This window comes from Cyclospora cayetanensis, unplaced genomic scaffold (genome assembly GCF_002999335.1).
Source record: "Cyclospora cayetanensis isolate NF1_C8 unplaced genomic scaffold, CcayRef3 CcayRef3_contig_329, whole genome shotgun sequence".
NCBI lineage: Eukaryota > Apicomplexa > Conoidasida > Eucoccidiorida > Eimeriidae > Cyclospora > Cyclospora cayetanensis.
In genome coordinates, this window is record NW_020312291.1 from 1 (window position 1) to 18,753 (window position 18,753).

General features: G+C 55.2%; 2 protein-coding genes across 2 annotated transcripts; both read right to left on the reverse strand.

Moving 5' to 3' along the window:
* Positions 1-2,758: 2,758 nt before the first annotated feature.
* Positions 2,759-4,154, reverse strand: LOC113146481. Its single transcript, XM_026333938.1, has 2 exons — positions 3,671-4,154; positions 2,759-3,102 (listed from the first exon to the last, which is right to left on the reverse strand). The coding sequence occupies exons 1-2, from the start codon at positions 4,152-4,154 to the stop codon at positions 2,759-2,761; spliced, it is 828 nt and encodes a 275-aa protein (XP_026189723.1).
* Positions 4,155-10,741: 6,587 nt separating this feature from the next.
* Positions 10,742-13,818, reverse strand: LOC34624316 (the record flags this gene model as incomplete). Its single annotated transcript, XM_026333939.1, has 6 exons — positions 10,742-10,888; positions 11,207-11,270; positions 11,456-11,541; positions 11,719-12,147; positions 12,713-13,150; positions 13,621-13,818. Coding segments are annotated over 6 exons (1,362 nt in total), but the record flags the coding sequence as incomplete, so codon positions are not given.
* Positions 13,819-18,753: the final 4,935 nt, after the last annotated feature.

An 18,753-nucleotide genomic window follows, 5' to 3' on the forward strand; every position in this document is an offset into this window, starting at 1 on the left:
TACCCGCCGGGCCCCTCCTCCCCGCCCCCCCCCCGCCTGGGGCAGCTGAAACTGACACTGCCCCGCGAAAAACACCTTTGGATGCACTCTGCAAACATAACAGACAATATAATTGTATATAAAAAAATGCATATTTTCAAAAAAATATGCAGATGTATACACAAAAATATACATACGTATGTACAAACAAAAATCTATATATAACTATATATACACACACAAAAATATACATATATAAAAATATATATACATATACTCTTAGGAGTAACCCTTTGTTTAGAAAAATCCCCCCCTTTCCTGCCCGTTCCCCAACCTTCCTTCCCCCCCCCCCCCCGCAGCCTCCCCCTGAATAACACCAGTAGGCAGCGCTACTAGCGCCACAACATCTCGATCCCTCTAAACCTGTCGCCAGCCTGATCGACGTCAGGAGGAACAGCCTTCTGCCACGAGAAAAGGCTCACGATGAGCCTGATGTATCCTACACCCCTACGTCCACGGGTTCTACGCTATGATGAACTATGCAACGCAGAACCAAGCCTCCGGCATGTACATTAAAAATACAGTCAAATTTCCACACCCACCAGAGGATACGCATCTTGATAACAAGTCCGAGCATCTTCCTGAAGTTGACTCGCGCCGAGTTCGATCTTGCTTCCTCCTGCAGAGACTTTATTTCCAAGAGTCTGCGATACCATCGGGCAGTCAAATCCGATATGGGAAGCCAGATGTCGTGAAAAACCTTGCGGGGAAGCGCAATCGCTTGCTCCTTGAGCCGCCTCAACATGACTCTGTCGAGCAGCTGCCGAATCTTGTTCAAGTCTTCCTGCTTGAACATCGTGTCCACATCCATGTCTGCCAATGCTGCTGCCTTTGAACGACTTCGCGCTGGCTTGGCACCAGATTTCGCCGCCGCAGTTTTTGCATTTTGAGCGAATGCCTGCAGGCTCAGACACGAAGGCAGACGTGCACCAATGTCGGCGCACGAAAAGTTTTTTGCTTCGCATGCACCAGCACCAAGCCCCACCCCCCTCCCACGGCAGCACCCACACATGCACATCTCTAGCAATAAACACATTTCCATATCTATGCCCTTGACTCTAATCCCGCGTAGACAAGCTTTCGCTAAAATGATACGCAGTGCGAAACACCGCCATGGGGCCTTCTTTTCATGCGCAAACCAAGAGACGCACTTGCTCAATCACGAGCGAGTCGCGAAAGACGTCTGGCATCAAGAAGTTTATGAGCGTAAATAGCTCCTGCGCATTATTTTGCAACGGCGTGCCCGTGAGGAGGAGTCGCATGTTTCCTTGCACTCTGTCCAGAGAATGCCGAATCGCTCCAGAGGCGTTCTTGATGCGATGCGCCTCATCTGCAGCGAGCCACAAAAAATCAAATTGTGAAAAAAGCTGCAGACGGAAGTTCAAGCCCAAACACGGCTCCCTAAAGGCGGTAGGTGGGAGCGAAAGCCTTGAGGTGTCACGACAGCCACCACTGGAACGCCCTCCACGTCTCGCTGCTGCCTCAGCAGCAACAGCAACAACAGCAACAACGCTCCGCTATGTAAAAAGCGCAGGGTAAGCTCCATCACCAAGAACGGCAGGCAGCTCAGCCGCATGCGGCGCTCGATTCGACAAAGCCTTCTCCCTTCCCCCCCGTTCCCGCTCAAGCGTCGCATGTACCGAGCACGATGCATTGCCAATGGGGAATCTGCTCCACGAAGAACTCCTCCTCGCTCTTCACCGTCTCGTACGTTGTCACATACAAATCATAAAGCCCTTTGGCTGCCACTGAAAACATTGCCACAACACGCATCAACACCCAGCGACTCTCCGCGACGATGTGTCTTGGCTCCTTTCCCGCATCCCGCTAACGCATCCCCATATCAGCAGCAAGTACGAAGGCACCAATCCGCATTAGAAACTGTCTCTCTCTACCTCCCTTGCACTACCTATCTATCTCTCCATCTCAATCTCTCCCTCCCCCTGTCTGCGAGAAAGCGAAAAAACGACGGCCAAGAGGCGCCTCGCATTCGAAACAGAACGCCGCTTCTGCGTTCTGCTGCCTTCACCCTCTCAAGCAAGCAAGCCTTTGCCCCCTTCCTTCCTCTTTCTCTCTCTTTCTCTCTCTTTCTACCCCAATCTCTCCCCAAGGCATACGTCTGTCTTGCATGGCGTGTTGCCGCTCATTCCGCGAGCCGCAAATCTTGATGTGGGTTAGAGAGGGGGTAAAGCGATGAATCTCATGTAGCCAATTGCCAACCGTAGACAAGGGAACAACAATCAGATGCGGTCCGTCCACCTTCATCGCGCTTAAATAGGAGAGAAAACACAACGTCTGAATTGTTTTACCAAGCCCTGCATGCCAACCCCCGCACACCAAGCAGCATGCGCAGCACATGCAGAAAGAGCGCCACTCAGCCAGTCAGACAGCTGAGTGGGTGTGTGTGTGTGTAGCAGAGAACGCGAAAAAGCAAAAGGAACGCTAGTAGCAGCAGCCACGCAGAGCAGCTACACAGCGAAGCGCCTACGCATCCATGACCAAACGCACAAACACTAAAACGTTCGCACACGTCCTCTATTCCCCGCCACCATGCATATATATGTATATGGACGTCGTTATCATCAGAAGCGGATCTTTGAAAGGATTTCGGCACCCCTCTCCCACGATAGCCTCCCCTTTTCCCTCCCTCTTCCCCTTCAGCGCTCGCCCCCACTGCACTCCATTTCGCCCGTGCCTTCGCCAGTTTCGCCACAAGGGGTCAAAAGCCTCGCCGAGCACATCGCAAAACAGCGCGCATACCCATTTCGTCGGCAAGAATAGCGCCTCCCGTCAAAAAAGATCGCAAAAGCCAGTCAACACCTTCTTCTTGATGCGGTTTGAGCGTAATTCCATCTCGGAGCGGCATGCCTTCAATAGGACGACCTGATGCGTGACGACACGACCTATACGCTCGCCTCGTGAACTTCTCTGCCTCCTCGACCGCTTCATCCTCGAGCTGCTCCAAGACATCGGAGAGAGAACGCTCCACAGAGAGACGCGAGACACTCGCCCCCCCTCCCCCCCCACGACCTCCCCGACGTCCAGCTGGTGCGGCGATGTTTGCTGAGAAAAAAAGACACTCGCAGTTTTTACACCATCGGCGTCTTCCCCACGCAGACGAACAGCCCTTAAGACCTCTGACACCGCTTGCCTCTCCTGTCTCTTCAAAGAAGGAAAAAGACGCGCGCCGAAGCGGCAGAAAAACAAACATCACCAGGCATGAGAGAGGCTAGGAGGAAGCCTCCTCAGCCGTTCAAAGAATCCTATATGGACTGCAGTGCAAATCGAGGCAGATGCCACCTCCTCTCCTCTCCCCCCTTCCACAACGGTGTTTTCTCCGGTGCATTCGGCTGTCCTTCTCTTTCTCTCCTTTCTCTCCCACTTAGACCAACAACAACCCCACCACCACCCTTTCCCCTCCCCCTCCCCCCTTCCTCTTCCTCCTTGCCCCCAATCTCCACACGAACACACGCACACACCCTCGCATGTGCACACATATATATAAATACATACAATGCACATACGCACACACATATATATAAATACATACAATGCACATACGCACACACATACATATACAAATACATACGCAGCCACCAACGAGAGGGCAACAAAACAGCAGGCGACGTACCCTTGAGCGTTCTGGCGAGCGCCTGTAGGATCTTTGGATTCACGAACGGTCCCAAGTCTTTTTGATGGACGACGAGGAATCTGTTTCTGTAGCGCATGATCTTGGTTCTGAAGCGTTCGTAGTTTCTGGCTCGTTCCTTTCGCTTCGTTTCGATTTCTTGTCGCGTCCATCGCTTGTGCATTTGATTGGCGAGGGGATCAAACCCCTTGCACACAGGGCACTCCCACTCCTCGCCAATTGAATCCCAGTCGACATCCACGAGACACGACGGATGAAAAGAATTCACGCAAAAGTCACAACCCAGCAGCTTTCCAGGCCGTTGACAGACATAGCAAGTGCTGCTGTTCACTCCGTCTCCTCGCCGAGGCGCAGTGGCTCCCCTCCCTAAGCGGCGAATCTCGTCGGTGTTAAATCCCGCGGGATTGCAGTCGGGGCAAAACCACTTCTCCTCGTCAGGCTCGATCGTCAGCTTCAAACAAGACATGTGATACGAATGTGGACACCCGTCACACATGATCAGCTTCCCGCCAGACTCGTCCTCGATGTCGGCCTGTAACAAACGGACATTCATTCGTGTGCAAGCCAACGTACAGACATATACATACACATGCATGTACATGAATAGATGTGCACGTATGTGTATACGTGCGCATACGTATAGAGAGAGAAGAGAAAACATACAAACGGTCAGAGAGACAGAGAGAGAAGGAAAAACAGATGGAAATACAAACACCAAGACAGTCACACATGTAAATGTATAGAGGCGCTGTGCGGTGTCCATAGTGAAGTGCAAACGAGGCAGTTCTTTCTCGGCAGCCGCGCGGCAGCTTCAAGAGAGAGACACAGAGAGAGAGAGTCAGAGAGCTTGCAAGGTGGACGGAGGAGGGGCAAGCCACAGCAAAAAAGTGTAGGTGCAAACAGATTCGGCAGAGGCTTTCATCGATGCGCATTCTCCAGGAGCAGTCGACGCAACTCAGAGAGATGCCACAAGTCATGACTTGGAAAGCGGCGAGAATCTGAGGTGTCACTACACCGCGCTCCCTTCCTGCCTCCTCGTTCTCTCCGACATCAGGAAACAGGGGGTTCGCAGTCGAAAAAGGCCGTGTGTGGCTTGCCTTTCTGCACAAAAAGCACTTGTCGTCATTCGTGATTTCGTCTTCTTCAGCCTCCTCCAGACACTGCGGACAAAGCCAGCTGTTCAGATCGACGACTTCGCCGGAAGCGACGATAGCCTCCTGCTGGAGGCACTCCATGTGGAATCGTTTGGGGCACGCAGTGCATTCTACGACGGAATCCTCGCTTCTGCTGACGCTGTCTCTGCAAATGTGGCACCACATGGCGCCTCCGCGTCGCCTCCCCACAGCGCCGATGTGCGAACCGGCTAGCAGATCATCTGCTGCGGCTTCGCGTGCAGCGCAAGACCGTTGCGGTCTTCCGCGCGCTTTGCTGCTGCTGCTGCCTGCCATTTTCCTGCTCCAGCGCGTGCTTGCTCCCTAGAGGAGCATCAGAGAACCCCTGGAGGAGCCGTCCCCAAAGCCATAATACTTTGGTAGACGAGTGAAGCGCAAGGAGGAAGGCAGGAGGCGAGCAGCCGGCGGCGCGACTTGCAGCCGAGGGAGGCTTCTGTGGCGCGAGCCTCTCTGCGTCTGCCTGCCGGGGAAGGCTCTGTGCCTCCCCGCCCTTGCCGCTCCTGCTGCTTCTGGTGTCAAGACAGGGGACGGAGTGGTGCAGGAAGGAGGGGCAGGAAAGCGGGGAGAGGCTCGGAGGCTGCGGGGTTCGATTTCTGGGAGGCCGTCCTCGAGAGCAATGCTCAAAGGCTGGCAGGATTTCGGCGAGTTCGAAGGGAAGATAGAGCCGTGCACCACTCTGCGCGCCGCATGAACTGCCTGCAGGTGCTTGCTGCTGCGCGTTAGAAGCGGCGGTTCGGTGCGAGAGGCAGCCTTGTCGGGGCGCCGCCTCCGCTCAGTCCGCCGGTGAGAGCAACAATTGGGCGTCTTGCAGCGGCGAGTGCTCGGTGTTACTGCAGAAGAGAGTGCGAGAGGCTGCCGGTGCTGCAGCGGCAGCAGCGGCGTCTGCTGCTGCCGGCGCTACGGGCTTGCGGGAGGGCCGTTGCGGCGCGAGGTGGGTCCGAAGGCGATGAGATTAGAGGGAAACAGAGGGTGAAGAAAACAAGAAACAGAGGATGCAGCAACTGCGAAGCTCTCCCGAGCCGCGCCAGCAGCGGGCTGCCGGTGTCGCTGGGCAGCAGAAAGGAATGAGCGCGGGGTAGAGGGGGGCGTTGATGGGTGCTTCTACGGAGGGAGTTCGAGGGCGGTGTAGCTCTCGCTGAACCGCAATGGGGAGTGGATGAATGTATGCGAAGGAGACGGAGAAGCCATTACGCGCCAGTTGCTGTCTTTAAAGCGGCCAGAGACACATTAGCAGTGCGAACGCAGAGACGGCCCTCCCAAGGCGAGTGTGATCTCTCGCGCTGCCGCTGGCTCCTTCGAACAGTCGCAGCGGAACCCGTCTTCACGCGCCGCGCTTCTCTGCCTACGAAATGTCTTTACGCCATTCCTCACCATTATTTCCATCAATCCAAGCAGCCCCTCCACGCATTGCGGCGCAAGCCAGCAGCAGCAGCCCAGAGACTTTGCAGGCTACAGAGCCGACGCGGCTGCACCACTCCAACACTCCAGCGTATAAGCCCTGCAGCAGTTGCTCCCCCCCCACCCCTCCACGACGTTTTTGCAGCCGCGTTTTTAGCAGACAATCCGGATGCACGCATTACTTGCTCATTCTCCGTGTTTCTCCTCGGAAGCCCCTCGCCTTTCGCTGCGTTGCTGCAGGATTTGGCTGGAGTCTTGCCGTGTTACACCTAGTCCTAGCGCCTCTCCTCGCTTCCTCACTCCTGTGCAAATCTCGCCTGCAACTGCGCCTCCTTCTTTCCCGTGAAACGCCCACCGAGCTCCCTCTGCAATCCGCTTCTACTGGGAACTGGGGGGCCCCCTGCGCCGCGTTTTCGCCGCGGCAATCTGTTTGGGGTCGCTTTCCGCGATTTCGCTCTGGCCTGGCTGGACCCCCGCAAGGGTGAATCCGCCGTTGCTCGGAGGCGTATGCGGCTTTAGAACGGAGCTGCGGGGGTGGCAGAGGGATCCCTTTGTTGGGTGGACGGGGAATGACGGTAGTCTTCTCTGTGGGGGGAAAGCTGTACCGGCTGATCATCAAGGTGATGGCTAGAACGCCAGTCGCCAAGCTTTAATGGCTTCCTTTCGTGTGGAAACGGAGGCGTCGTTCCAGCATAGTTCGCGCCGCTCATCAAAACACGCGAACGCTGCACCCTGTAAGCTGGGTGGTCGCTCAAAGGCTAGCTGCTTCATGCTTTCTCAGGCATTCGCGTACGCACCAAAGGACATTCAAATATATTTGGGTGTGCTATGTGTTGACGAGTTCCCCTTTATGTTCAGAATCTTGAAAAGTTTCCGGTTTTCCCTTGATTCTGCTGCATGCTAAATGGGCTGTCTGCCTTTTCACCTAGCGTGTTGACGCAGTGCGCCCCCTTGACTCTTTCCACGTGGATCTACGGGTATTTTAGCTTCTCCGTGTCATCTGGGTAGGCTACTGAGGGAGTCCTGCTATGGAATGAGGATGGCAGTGCGCAGTTGCTGAGAGACTTCCATGTGCGCCTCCCGTAGTAGCACACTCACGTGGTTGTTCATGATCGATTCTACGGCACCTATTGAATCTGAATAGGGAAGCACAATTGGGCACTATCTAGGCGGTTGATCATTCCGAAAGGGCTAAAGTGAGGTGTTTGGCTGCTCAGCGACCTGTTTCCGGTTTCACTGTAGTTCGTTCAACTTCGGCGGAGGGCGTGTTGCCCACCGTTTGCAGATATACCGCAATCATCCACGGGCTTGCCCCTGCACCGATGTCAGCGCTGTTTTACTGCGCGTAATCTACTGACCACCTATGAGGCATCACCCATAACAGGCATGCGTATCGGTTGACGCAGCCTTAGCAAAATGATCCTCTTGAGGTTTAAAGGCTTTTTCGCACCCTCATGGCGGCATCAGCGACACTTTGTTACTGCGAAAAGCCCGCAGTGCAGCCCTTAAAAGGCTCTACAATGCTGATATTGTGCACACAGACTTCTCCCCCCCAAATGCGAAACACTCGCGCCCACCGGAAACAGACAGTCGGCGCTGGATCTGTTCGTTTACACGGCGGACGGGGGACTGTTTGGTTTGTTTGTCAGTGAGAAGGGGCACAGCTGGAAGTGCCGCTCAGTCCTCTTCGGAGTAGACGTATGGTACGTCGTTGTACAACTTCTGCAGTCGCAGCACACGGGAAGCACGCACCGAGACGCAGCACACCATTTACCCTTGGGGCACTGGTGCGATTCGGCGAACGCCGAACCGCAGTTTCAAACACCATTCAAAAAACACGGCCTTACCCCATGGTTGACAGATCTCCAGATTTTGTTCCAAGTTTCACTCCATACGAAGGATGTGATCATGCCGCCGCTTACTACAAACATCCAGTAGGACCAGTTGTTCTTCAGAACGCAGTCATACAGCCTGCAGTGATGCGTGCACCCAGGCATACCCAGACCACACCGTGGCCAAGAACATGAAGCAGTCATTCCCGGCTATCTTTTCAGCAGCAAGTAACAATCTGGACTTCAAGTGAGGAGCTACTTGTATACAAAAAGGCGCAGGAGCTGGTGAGGCGCTCGTCGCCCAAACAATACCATGAACACGCCAAAGTACCCTTTCGAGAACAACCAGAGGCGTATGCTACGCGGGAGGCACACGCCACGGTAGCCACCATGGCACCAGAACTACCCTCTTCAAATGCGCAAAAGGGCATATTTCGCCAGAAAATAGGGAGCAAAAAAAACATCGTGCTAGGAGTTCAAAGGTACAGCGAGCATACTTGGTGGCATTGAGAAGGCGGAAGAAGGGGGCCAAGACGTCCTTATCCTTGCGACTGTTCTTCAGGCCCTTCCAAATCCAGGCTGGGTAATCATCTGCAAACGGATTTCCAAATCGCATGTTCTTAAATATGCCCTTGCTCGGACCGGAGTGCCCAGCGGGTGCTGCTGCCAGGCAGAGCCGCGAGAAGCGGAAAAATCCCTGCATCATGAGGGCAAATCTTAGAAGACTAGAAACCAATTGAGGAATACTGCAAGCTGGGAGGGGAATGGCGTTCAAACTCTTCCCGTTGCTGCTGGCGTGCCGACTTGCTGAGAGCAGCGACTTGCATGCAACGAACGGACGAAAGACCCACGGCTCTCACGGTAGTTCTCTCCCATCATCTGCACATGTATTCTCCCCTCCTACCTTATTTAAATCTACTTAAAGAATGCTTTTAAAGCATAGCTACGACCCTGGAGACTGCAGGCACCCTTTGGGATCGAGGAAAGTACTGTATTTCGAATGACGCTTTAACGTGGAAACTCGTCTAGGTAGCTCATGCGGCATCGAGGCGTTAGAGTGCGCTGCTGCTCGAGAGCTTACCCTCTACTCGTAGCCACCTTCCTAAAGTCGATACGTAGTACAGCTAATCATCCGAAGGCACGTAGGGCCGTGTGTATTTTGCATCTACATGCGTGTAAGTTGAAGGAAAAGCAGGAAAAATATGCGTGGACATACTGCGTGCTCCATCTTATTCATTAAGCTTGACAGCTTTCGGACTCGACGTGCTTCGCCCAAAGGATTAAAATATACTTCGCTCGTCTAAAACTATGTCGAGGGAAGCACGTGAGGCGACTGAGTACCAACCGACAACTTTACGACTCACGAATATGTTGTGTAAGCACGTGAGGCGACTGAGTACCAACCGACAACTTTACGACTCACGAATATGTTGTGCCCCTTGATTTGGGTGCGTGGCTTGGTCACCTGGGCTCCATGGGGGGCTGATAAACGCATTTTAAGCTTTACTTCTATACAGGAGCTCAACTAACAGCACTGGCAGTAGAGACACGGCTTTCGTGTCAACAACTGTTTCAAAGAGGCCGTCTAGCACCCCGCTAAGGACTTCCATTGGGAGACGCTTAAGCCTCAAGCCGCGCGCTAATTCGATTGGGAAGCTCCTAGATATCCTTCCGAATGGCTCCTTTCACGTTCGCGCTCGGCCCCCTCCGGCTCTGGCGGGAGGGAGGAAGGACAGAGAGAGCTAGGAGACACACTGCTCGACCCTCTCTGTGCTCCGCGGATTCACAGCTAGCTGCACATAGTATCTAACGCAAAGGCGGGCGCCACGTATCCAAATTGCGTTGAGCAGGCTCTACTCCACAGCAAAAGAAATGAAAACAACCACTTAAGTAGTCAATTCTATGCAAATAATTGTCCATCAAAGAAAAAACTCGGAGCAGGGAGCGAGTAGGTGTGGCTTAGCCAGCAACAAGCCTGAGGGATCCTGCCTTTTCGTGCCGATTATGATGGCTCCTTTGGTAGCTCTTTACGCGTGGATGGCCTCCTGTACAGACCACCACGGGATCGAAGTTGGTTCCCCTGAATGCCAAGTACCCCTAGAGGGGTGTCTCCTATAGGCTTTTTAATGCCCACGCACTCGAGGGTAGCTCCGCAGAAGCTTTTGAGCAAACCTTAGCCTCCGAATTCTCGTGTGGTTTGCGGCTGGCATGGGCCTGGTGAGCGCTAGTTACAGGCAACCCTGGCGCCTTTTAGCCAGCACGACGCCGACTGCGTCCAAGCACCCCTCTGCGTCTCTCTACATAGCTATCAGGGTAGCCTCTTTTTGGCCTTTTTAACCACTTGTGCATACTCGTCCGAAAGCGACTGGAGGCGGCCTTGTGTGGCGCTTTTGGTGCTTTTGGTGCTTTTGTTTGGAAAAGGAGGACGCTACAACATCGCACGGAAGCAGTCTCAGCAGCACTGCTGACTGACCCCTGCGGCGTCAACAGGACTGCCGCTGCTGCGGCGACTTGGTTGCACAGACTGTAGCTACACACGAGGGAGGATCATGGCGTCTGCGCTCAGCAGCAACGTCCAAGAAATCCGCGAGACTAGGCGCGCAATTCTCGCCAGAAAGACAGAACTGCGCGCTGCGCTGCCCCTGCTGCAGCTACCACCCCGTCGGCTTCGGAAGATCCGTGGCTAGCTCCTTCTGCGCAGCTCGACGGGGAGGCAGCAGACGCAAAGCCGTGAAGCGGTCAGGGAGCAGGCGCGCAAGAAGTGCTTCCAACGTCTTTCGCGACTCCTCCCGCAGCTCCTGATTGGCCACACAAAGGCAGGAGAAGCAGAAAAAAGTCGATGCGCTGCTGCCCCTCTGTTGCCTGTGACTGCGAAGAGTGCTACTCCGACCAAATGAGATGCCCGCTGCCACACCCCCTGTGAGTAGAAGCCGCCGCTCAGCGGCTCCTACCGCATGCACTACACCCTCAGCTGGTGACGCGTAGAAGCCTTAGGAGAAGCCGCACATGCCGCACTGCTTGCGAAGCGCGAGCGAGCAGCTGCAGCGAGGGTCAGAAAGAAGCGACACAGCACCAGCAACGGCAGCAAAACGCGGCTAAAAGGCTCAAAGCCTCACCCGTGACTCCGCAGCCACCAACTCCAACACCATTCCCAGAACGAGAGAGGCGTTCTCCTCGACTCTGCGCATGCAAGAGAGGCGGCAGGAAAGCGGCAGAAGAGCATAAGAGTCTGCAGCCCCAGCATGCACGCCGCCGCAGGAAGTGCTGCTGCGCGTGCTGCGCATCGCGCTGCTAAGGAGGCTTCCCCCTGGGATCCACAGAGTGCAGAAACTTCTGCCCCAGTTGCTGGTGTCGCCATCGCCTACAGACTGTCAGGAAGTTGCGAGACGCCTTGAAGAACTGCAGACGAAACGAGGGTTGCAAGGCTGGCTAATGCTCGAGCTCCTTCGGCCTGAGGCAATCCGCAAAAAGCATGCACGGTAGGGAAGCCACTTGGCTGCCTCGTGAAAGCGCTGTCTGTCGCCCTTCTCCCCGGAGATTCGCGTCGCGAAAGCCGCCAAGCAGCGCGCAGCACAGCAGCAGCGAGCTGGACGCATCCCTCTTGTCGGCTCGTCGCAGGCAGCCTCACCAGATCTGCCTGTTGCACGGCTCTTAACGCGTCTTGCGCGGCTCGCCCCTTCGCTGCAGGATCGTCCCTGTGCTGCAACTCGTGATCCCGCGGAGCCTCGGCTAGCTCGCGCAACTCCTGCTCCTTGCGCAGATACTGCGCAATGTGCCAGCGGCAGAAGCGCATGTAGCGGGAGATCGCAAAGGCGCTGAGGCGAGCCCCTCCACTGGCCGTTGCCGCCTCTGCCGACGCTGAGTCTCCCGCAGAGAGGGGCGGCAGACATTCGCCATCGGCTCGAAGAAGGCTGTCTGGAGAGTGCTCCGCACGGAGAGCAGCAAGCAACAGAGCTGCGGCAGCAGCGGCTGCCTCCCGCTGCTGCTTCAACAAGCCTGGAAGTTGCTTCAGCTCCGACATAAAGCCGCAGCGCTGCAGCTTCGCGCGGAGAGAGACCTATGCAGCACGCGAGAGCCAACAGCAAAAACTCCGGAGCATGCAGCAGAAATAGCAGCAATAGCAGCAGCAGCAAAGGGAGGAAAAGGCAGACGGAGGCGTCTCAGCTGCAGCACGCGCTTCGGCCCTAACTGGCAGTCATGGCTTACTTGCTCATTGTACAAAAACGCGAAGAGGAAGGACCCCTCGAAACAGCAGAGCAAAAGCCGCAGAGCCTCTAACGGCATGGGCAAGAGATTCACGACTTCCTTCTGAGCAACACGCAACGCACCCTACGACGCCACCGTACGCGGCAAACAAAGCAGCAAAAAAGAGGCAAACAAAGCGGCAATCAAAGCAGCAAAAAAGACGTCAAACAAGACGGCAATCAAAGCAGCAAACAAAGCGGCAAAAAAGAGGCAAACAAAGCGGCAAAAAGGACGGCAATAAAAGCGGCCAAAAAAAGGTCAAAATACGTCGGCAAGCAGCGAAAGAGCAGCAGAAAGCGGCAAAAAGGCGGCAAAATGCTCTTCTTTCGGAGGCTTTTTCTCCGCTTTGGCCGCCTTTTACACACAAGTACGCTAACCTGGAGCACGTCGATCAGCAGAAGCTGAGCCACGCATCGCGTGGCTACGTCTTGAGGGTCGAAGGGTAGCTTGGCAAGGTTATCGAAGGGGCTTCCCGAAGCATGCATCGCCTTACTGGAAGCGCTACTACTGCAAACCGACTCTGGAAGGCAACGCAGCAGCAGCTGCCTGTCCTCAAGCGGCAGCGGATCTCCTGCTGAGGCTACATCGGTGCATGCAGAGGCTTCCTCGTACAGCAACCCCTCCAGCACTGCGTTGGAGACGTGAGCTTCAGCGTCTCTGTCTGCTCTCGTCGGCTGCTGCTGCAAGTCGTGTTGCTGCTGCGAGTTGCTCCAAGGAAAGCGCTCGAAATACAAACCGAAAGAAAGTCGGAGAGCTTCTGGAGGCACTGCGGCGCGCGCGAGGAGCGCTCGAGGGGCCGTCTGGTTAAAGGCATCCTGAGAAGCACAAAATACGGCGAGCAGGAAAGCAACAGCGCGGCTGGAGAGAGAGACAGCCTGTTCGCTGTGAAGAGGAGGCGGCAGCAAAAGGAGCAAAAGGAGCACTTTCCACAAAGCAAGATAGCGAGAGACAGGTAGATAGTGAGATAGAGAGAGAGAGGGAGAGAGATAGAGAGAGAAATAGATAGAGAGAGAGGGAGAGAGATAGAGATAGAAATAGATAGAGAGAGAGGGAGAGAGATAGAGATAGATAGAGAGAGACAGACAGACAAAGAGAGACAGATAGACAGACAGAAAGAAAGACAGAGACACACACCGTCGCTTCCTTGCGAGCAGAGGGCGTTCCGCTATGAACTGCCCAGTGCAACTGCAGACAGCCGACAGCTGATGCATCCTACCCTAATCGTTTGAACCAAGACAGCTGTCTGGTGTCGAGAGCAGCAGCTCTGAGAGGGCAGCAGACTTACCGCAACAGCTCCAATGACGGCAGACCACTCCGCATTTTCTACTGGCTGTTGCTTCAGCAGAGGACGTTTGAAGAGGGAGCGCAGCAGACGTCGAAAAGCCTCAGCACTTAGACGAGCACCAATCTCCGTTGGAGGATCGTTGAACCCTCCGAGCTGCAGCAGAAGAATCACCGCATGGAAAGAGCAGCATTGGTAGCAGCAACAGCAGCATGTGGCAAGAGGAGTATGCGGCAGCAGTAGCAGTAGTAGCATGCGGCAAAAGGAGTATGCGGAAACAGCAGCAGCAGCAGCAGTAGTAGGAGTATGCGGTAGCAGTAGCAGTAGCATTGGCAGCATTAGTAGCAGCATTGGCAGCATTAGTAGCAGCATTAGTAGCAGCAGCAGCAGCAGCAGCGAGGGTTGCGTTTGTCAACAAGTACTTTTCGGCGTCGCCGATAGGACGTGCAGCCCAGCAGACATCACGTGAACACAAAAAGCGAGCAGAAAAAAAGGTTTGTCTTCCATTAGACAACACGAGACGTGTGAAAGGCACAGTCGATCGGTTGACACAGAGGACAGGAAGCATGCAGACTAAGGGGGTCGTATACGTATAGATATATAGACATACATATATATATGTATGTAGATATGCATATAGATATACATATATATATATATATGGATATACATATATATATATCTATATATATATAGATATATATCTATATATAGATATATATATATAGATGCACATATACACATGGATATATTGATATGTAGATGTGCATATACATGCAAAAAAAGTTGAAAGCCACCTTCGCACTGGAGAGAAAGAAAGCCGCGGAAAAAGAGCAGTGAGGGAGGCAGTGAGGGAAAGCTCCTGCGTGTGTGCGACACTGGTTGGAAGTATTTCCTTGCGAGGCACAGGCGAGGAGGATGCGTGGAAGAAGACTCCTACCACGAGCGCCACAAAGGGCCTGAGGAGATGCCGCAAGAAGGCAAAATGCGTGACAAGCAATACACCTAAAGCCTTTAAGGCTAGCCAGCAACTATTTGCTGCCGCTTCTGCTGAATCCAGTCTTGGCAAGGGGGTTTCCCAGACGCTGCTAGCCTCGCATTCCTCTGTCTCTCCTTCCTTTCGAGGAGCAGCGAACAGCGAGGCAGCCGTGACGTTTTTGAGTCGCTCAGGCGGCTGCTGCAGTTGCTGCTGCTGCTGCTGCTGCTTGCAGCTGTGGAGATCAAAGAAGAGATCCTCGAAGACAGGGAAGAGGGCACCCTTCAGCACAATCTGCCACAGTTCTAGGGAGGGCGGAGGTTCTTCGTGGACGTGTCTGGTGGAAAGCAGCCTTGGCTGCTGCAGCTGCTGCTGTTGTGGGTTGGCGGTTTTGCGCCGCGCGTCAGTCGCTTCCTGCGCTGTTGCTTTCGGAGCGAAGCTCGCTGAGGCTGACACTGCAAGCAGAGCGCCGTGGTGCTGCAGCAAGCGGAAGAGCGCGGCAAGGGCAGTCTCTCGTCTCCCCGCGAGGCTTTCCGGAGCAGGCATCTTGCTGCTCGCCTCCGAGGAGAAGCGTGTCTCTGGGAGCAGTGTCTTTTTGCCAGCGGCTTCTGGCACGCGTGGTGGCATGCGAGCTGTCTCCGCATGCTGCTGCTGCGTTTGTAGTGGCGCAGTGTCTTGGCTGCTGCGAGGCGTTGCAGCGAGGAGAGAAGCTTTCCGCATCACAGCACGGCTTTGCGGAGTCTCACGCGAGGATCTTGCCGCTGCAGCTGCCGCTGCAGCAGCGACAGCGACGGGAGGGCGAGAAAGCGCAGCTGTTTCTCCCGCTACTCCAAAGCCGCCCGCTGCACCTCCTCCGCAACGACATGCGAGCTGCCCAAGAGCCAAGAGGATCGCAACGAAGGCTGAAAAGTTAAACGGCCTCGCAGCTGCGTTCGCTGGTGTGGTGGGGTGTGGGAAGGCTGCAAGACTGCTCTTCTCGGAGGCTGAAGCGCGTTGTTTGTGGAGCAGAAAGGCTGCACTCGCTTCCTCGTTGCCGCCACTTCCTGTTGCTGCTGGTGCTGCTGCCTCGTCGACAGCTTGGGAGCCGTTGTTGCTTTTCTCTTCCTGCTGCGGCTGCTGCTGCGGCTGCTCCCGCAGATCAGAGGACGCTTCGATGAGTGCCAGCGCAGTGTCTTCGAGCTTGTGAATGGCGTCCGTCGCTAGATGCGCGTCGAAGGGGTTCGCTGCTATGAGGGAGAGAGTCGACACGGCGTGCGAGATGTCTTCCCCCACCAGCGCGGGGAGGTAGCCGCTGAGGGAGTCGACCAAAATCGAGAATACCAGCGAGAGCCGCTGTTTTAGCTGCTCGCGAACCGCTGCTGCTCCTGCTGCTGCTCCTGCTGTCTCCTCTTCCTCCTCAGGCAAGCTTCCACCCAAGGTGCTGGCGTCTCTGCTGCCAGCCGCTTTGGAAACAATGTCTGTGGCTGCGGCATGCAGACAGAGGAGCACCACTCGCCATCCAGATTGGATCTGCTTGCCGCGGGAGGCAATGAGGTGCTTGAGGATATCTAGAACATACTCCTTCACGGCTTCTTGGCTGCCTGGGTTGCCGATCACCGTGAGAAACGGCAGCAAAAACTCCTCTCGAAAGTGGAAGAGCGCGCGCTCGCGTTTCCTCTGGCTCAGGAATTTTGCGGCCAGCTGTCGAAGAGCATCCAAAGCGCAGAGGCGAACATACACCGAGGGATGCAGACATGCGAACGCAAAGTGATCGCGCAACGAACTCCATATTCTAGCCCACGTGAAGTAGACGCGGTTCATGTTGTAGTCTGTGACTTCCACGAGCTTCTGGAGCGAGAAGATCCGGGGAGGCTTCTCTTGGTGCAGCTCGATCGACGAGACTTGCTGCAGCGCCGTCACGAAGGAAACTATCGCCGAGCCGCTCAGGTGTATCGACCGAATGAAGAGCATGTCGATGCATGTCAAATCCACCTCGCTCTCCACCAGTGCCACGTTTTCCGAGAGGAGGTGGCCGTTCACGCCTCCAAGGAGAGTGGCGCCACACGCAGAGTCCACCTCGCGTTTCTCGCGAAGCGGCAGGGGGGGGGGAGGAGCCGCTCCCCACAATCCGACTGCCGTTTCGCCAGGAGGAGCCTTCTTCGCATGCAGCTGCTGAGCGATCCGTTGTTGGTCGGGGGGGAAGTAATTGCGATCCTGGAGAGCGGCACGTTCTTGGTGGTGGTGCTGCTGCTGCACTTTCGCTTCATCTGTGAGACAGCCGCGCACTGAGGAGGCGGAGGAGCCACTCGTGGAGGCTTTCGCAGACTGCAACTTGGGAGCTTTGTGGCGCTTCTCTTCTTTCCCCTGCGCATGCGCTTCCGAGGCTTTCAAGTACTGACAATGAAGCGTCTGCAGCAGATCCAGCTGCGACACAAGAAGGAGCACTTCCTTCCACGCCGACTCGAAAGCCTCCCCCTCCTCCAGAGCCGTGAGCAGCAGCAGCTGCGCTGCATGCGCACGCCAGCGCTGCAAAGGGATCTCACTCGCGCGATCAAGCGAAGAGAGACGACGCAGCGTCATAGCCGTCTGGTCTCGGCAGCGCCGCTGCCGTTCGCGACAGCAAAGAGACAACAACGCTTCCATCCCCCCAAGCGCCTTCTCGACGGCTGCCTCCGCAGGAGGAGATGCGGAATCGCTCAGAACGTCGGAAAACGCCTGCAGGAGGGGGAAGCCACTCGCATCCAAAAAGAAGTGAATGAGATCCGCCATTTCCTCCTCAGACAGCGGCGTGCATGGAGGACGCTGCTGCCGCTGCTGCTGCTGCCGCAGCAGCTCCTGCTGCCCCTTCAGACACCCCCTGGGAGCACTAGCCTGCTCGCCAGTGGCTGGCGAGGATATCCCTCTGCGTTCTCCGCTGGAGCCTCTCCCGCGTGCATGTCTCGCAGCATAGTACCGCTCGTTCTCTTCCTCTAGCACCCATTCTTCCTTCGCCACGTGGTCATAGAGTGCCTCAAGAAACGGCTTGGGCAAATCCTTACCCCCGTTGATTCCCCTGTTATTCTTGACGAACTCCTCTTTCGTCATTTTTTGATGCGGCTTCACTTCTTTGGAGTGCAAATCGGTGTGCAACATGATAAGCGAGAACGCCAGGATGTAGCAGCAGTCCGCTGATTCCAACACGCAAGACGTTGCCACCTCCTCTCCCTGCAAGCGCCGCTGCTGCTGCTCCTGCTGAGACTCTTGAGGACTGCCAGGCTGATTATCCAGGAAAAAGCGTTCCGCAAACTTCTCGAGAATGCGATCAATCTTCTGAGCCTCCCCCGGCAGACGAAACAGTCGCAAAAACTCCCTCAGCGCCACATCCAGAGGACGACCCTATTGGAAGAGCAGCAGAGGCGCAGGAGGCGTAGAAGGAGTCAAAGAGAGGACGAGAAGGAGGAAGGGGGAAATGCGGCATGGTGAGAAGCGAAGCTAAAGGAACGACGTAAACACGCACGAAATGCAGAAAGGCAAAACAACACACGAGAGACGATCGGCGTAAACGCGGAGCACAGCACTCCAAAAAACGCATACCCCCACATACAACACAGCGCAGAAAGAAAGCAATCAGCAGACATACCTACATATATACACATACATCTATATGTACATATGCATCTATATATAAATATACATCTATATACAAATATTGCATTCTCTAGACACTTGTTTGAGAGGCACGAGAGCGAGGAAGCATACGGCATTCGTTTTCCGTAAGAGGAACGCTTCTTTCCCCCCTTATGTTAGACTGAAGACACTAGCTACTACAGCCAACAGCCACTTCTCCAGATATGCCCCTGCTAAAGAAGCTCTGCCTGCTATACGAAGTGCTGCAGCGTCACACAGACTGTTCGGCAGTCTGTGCGAAAAGCGATTTAAAAGGAAGCGAACAAAGCAGCCCACACCCAGCCAAGGAAGCCCTCTAAGCCTTCTTTCTCCCTCCCTGCTGCCTCTAAGCCTTAACTCTCCCTCCCCGCTGCCTCTAAGCCTTCTTTCTCCCTCCCCGCTGCCTCTCAGCCTTCTTTCTCCCTCCCCGCTGCCTCTCAGCCTTCTTTCTCCCTCCCCGCTGCCTCTCAGCCTTCTTTCTCCCTCCCCGCTGCCTCTCAGCCTTCTTTCTCCCTCCCCGCTGCCTCTCAGCCTTC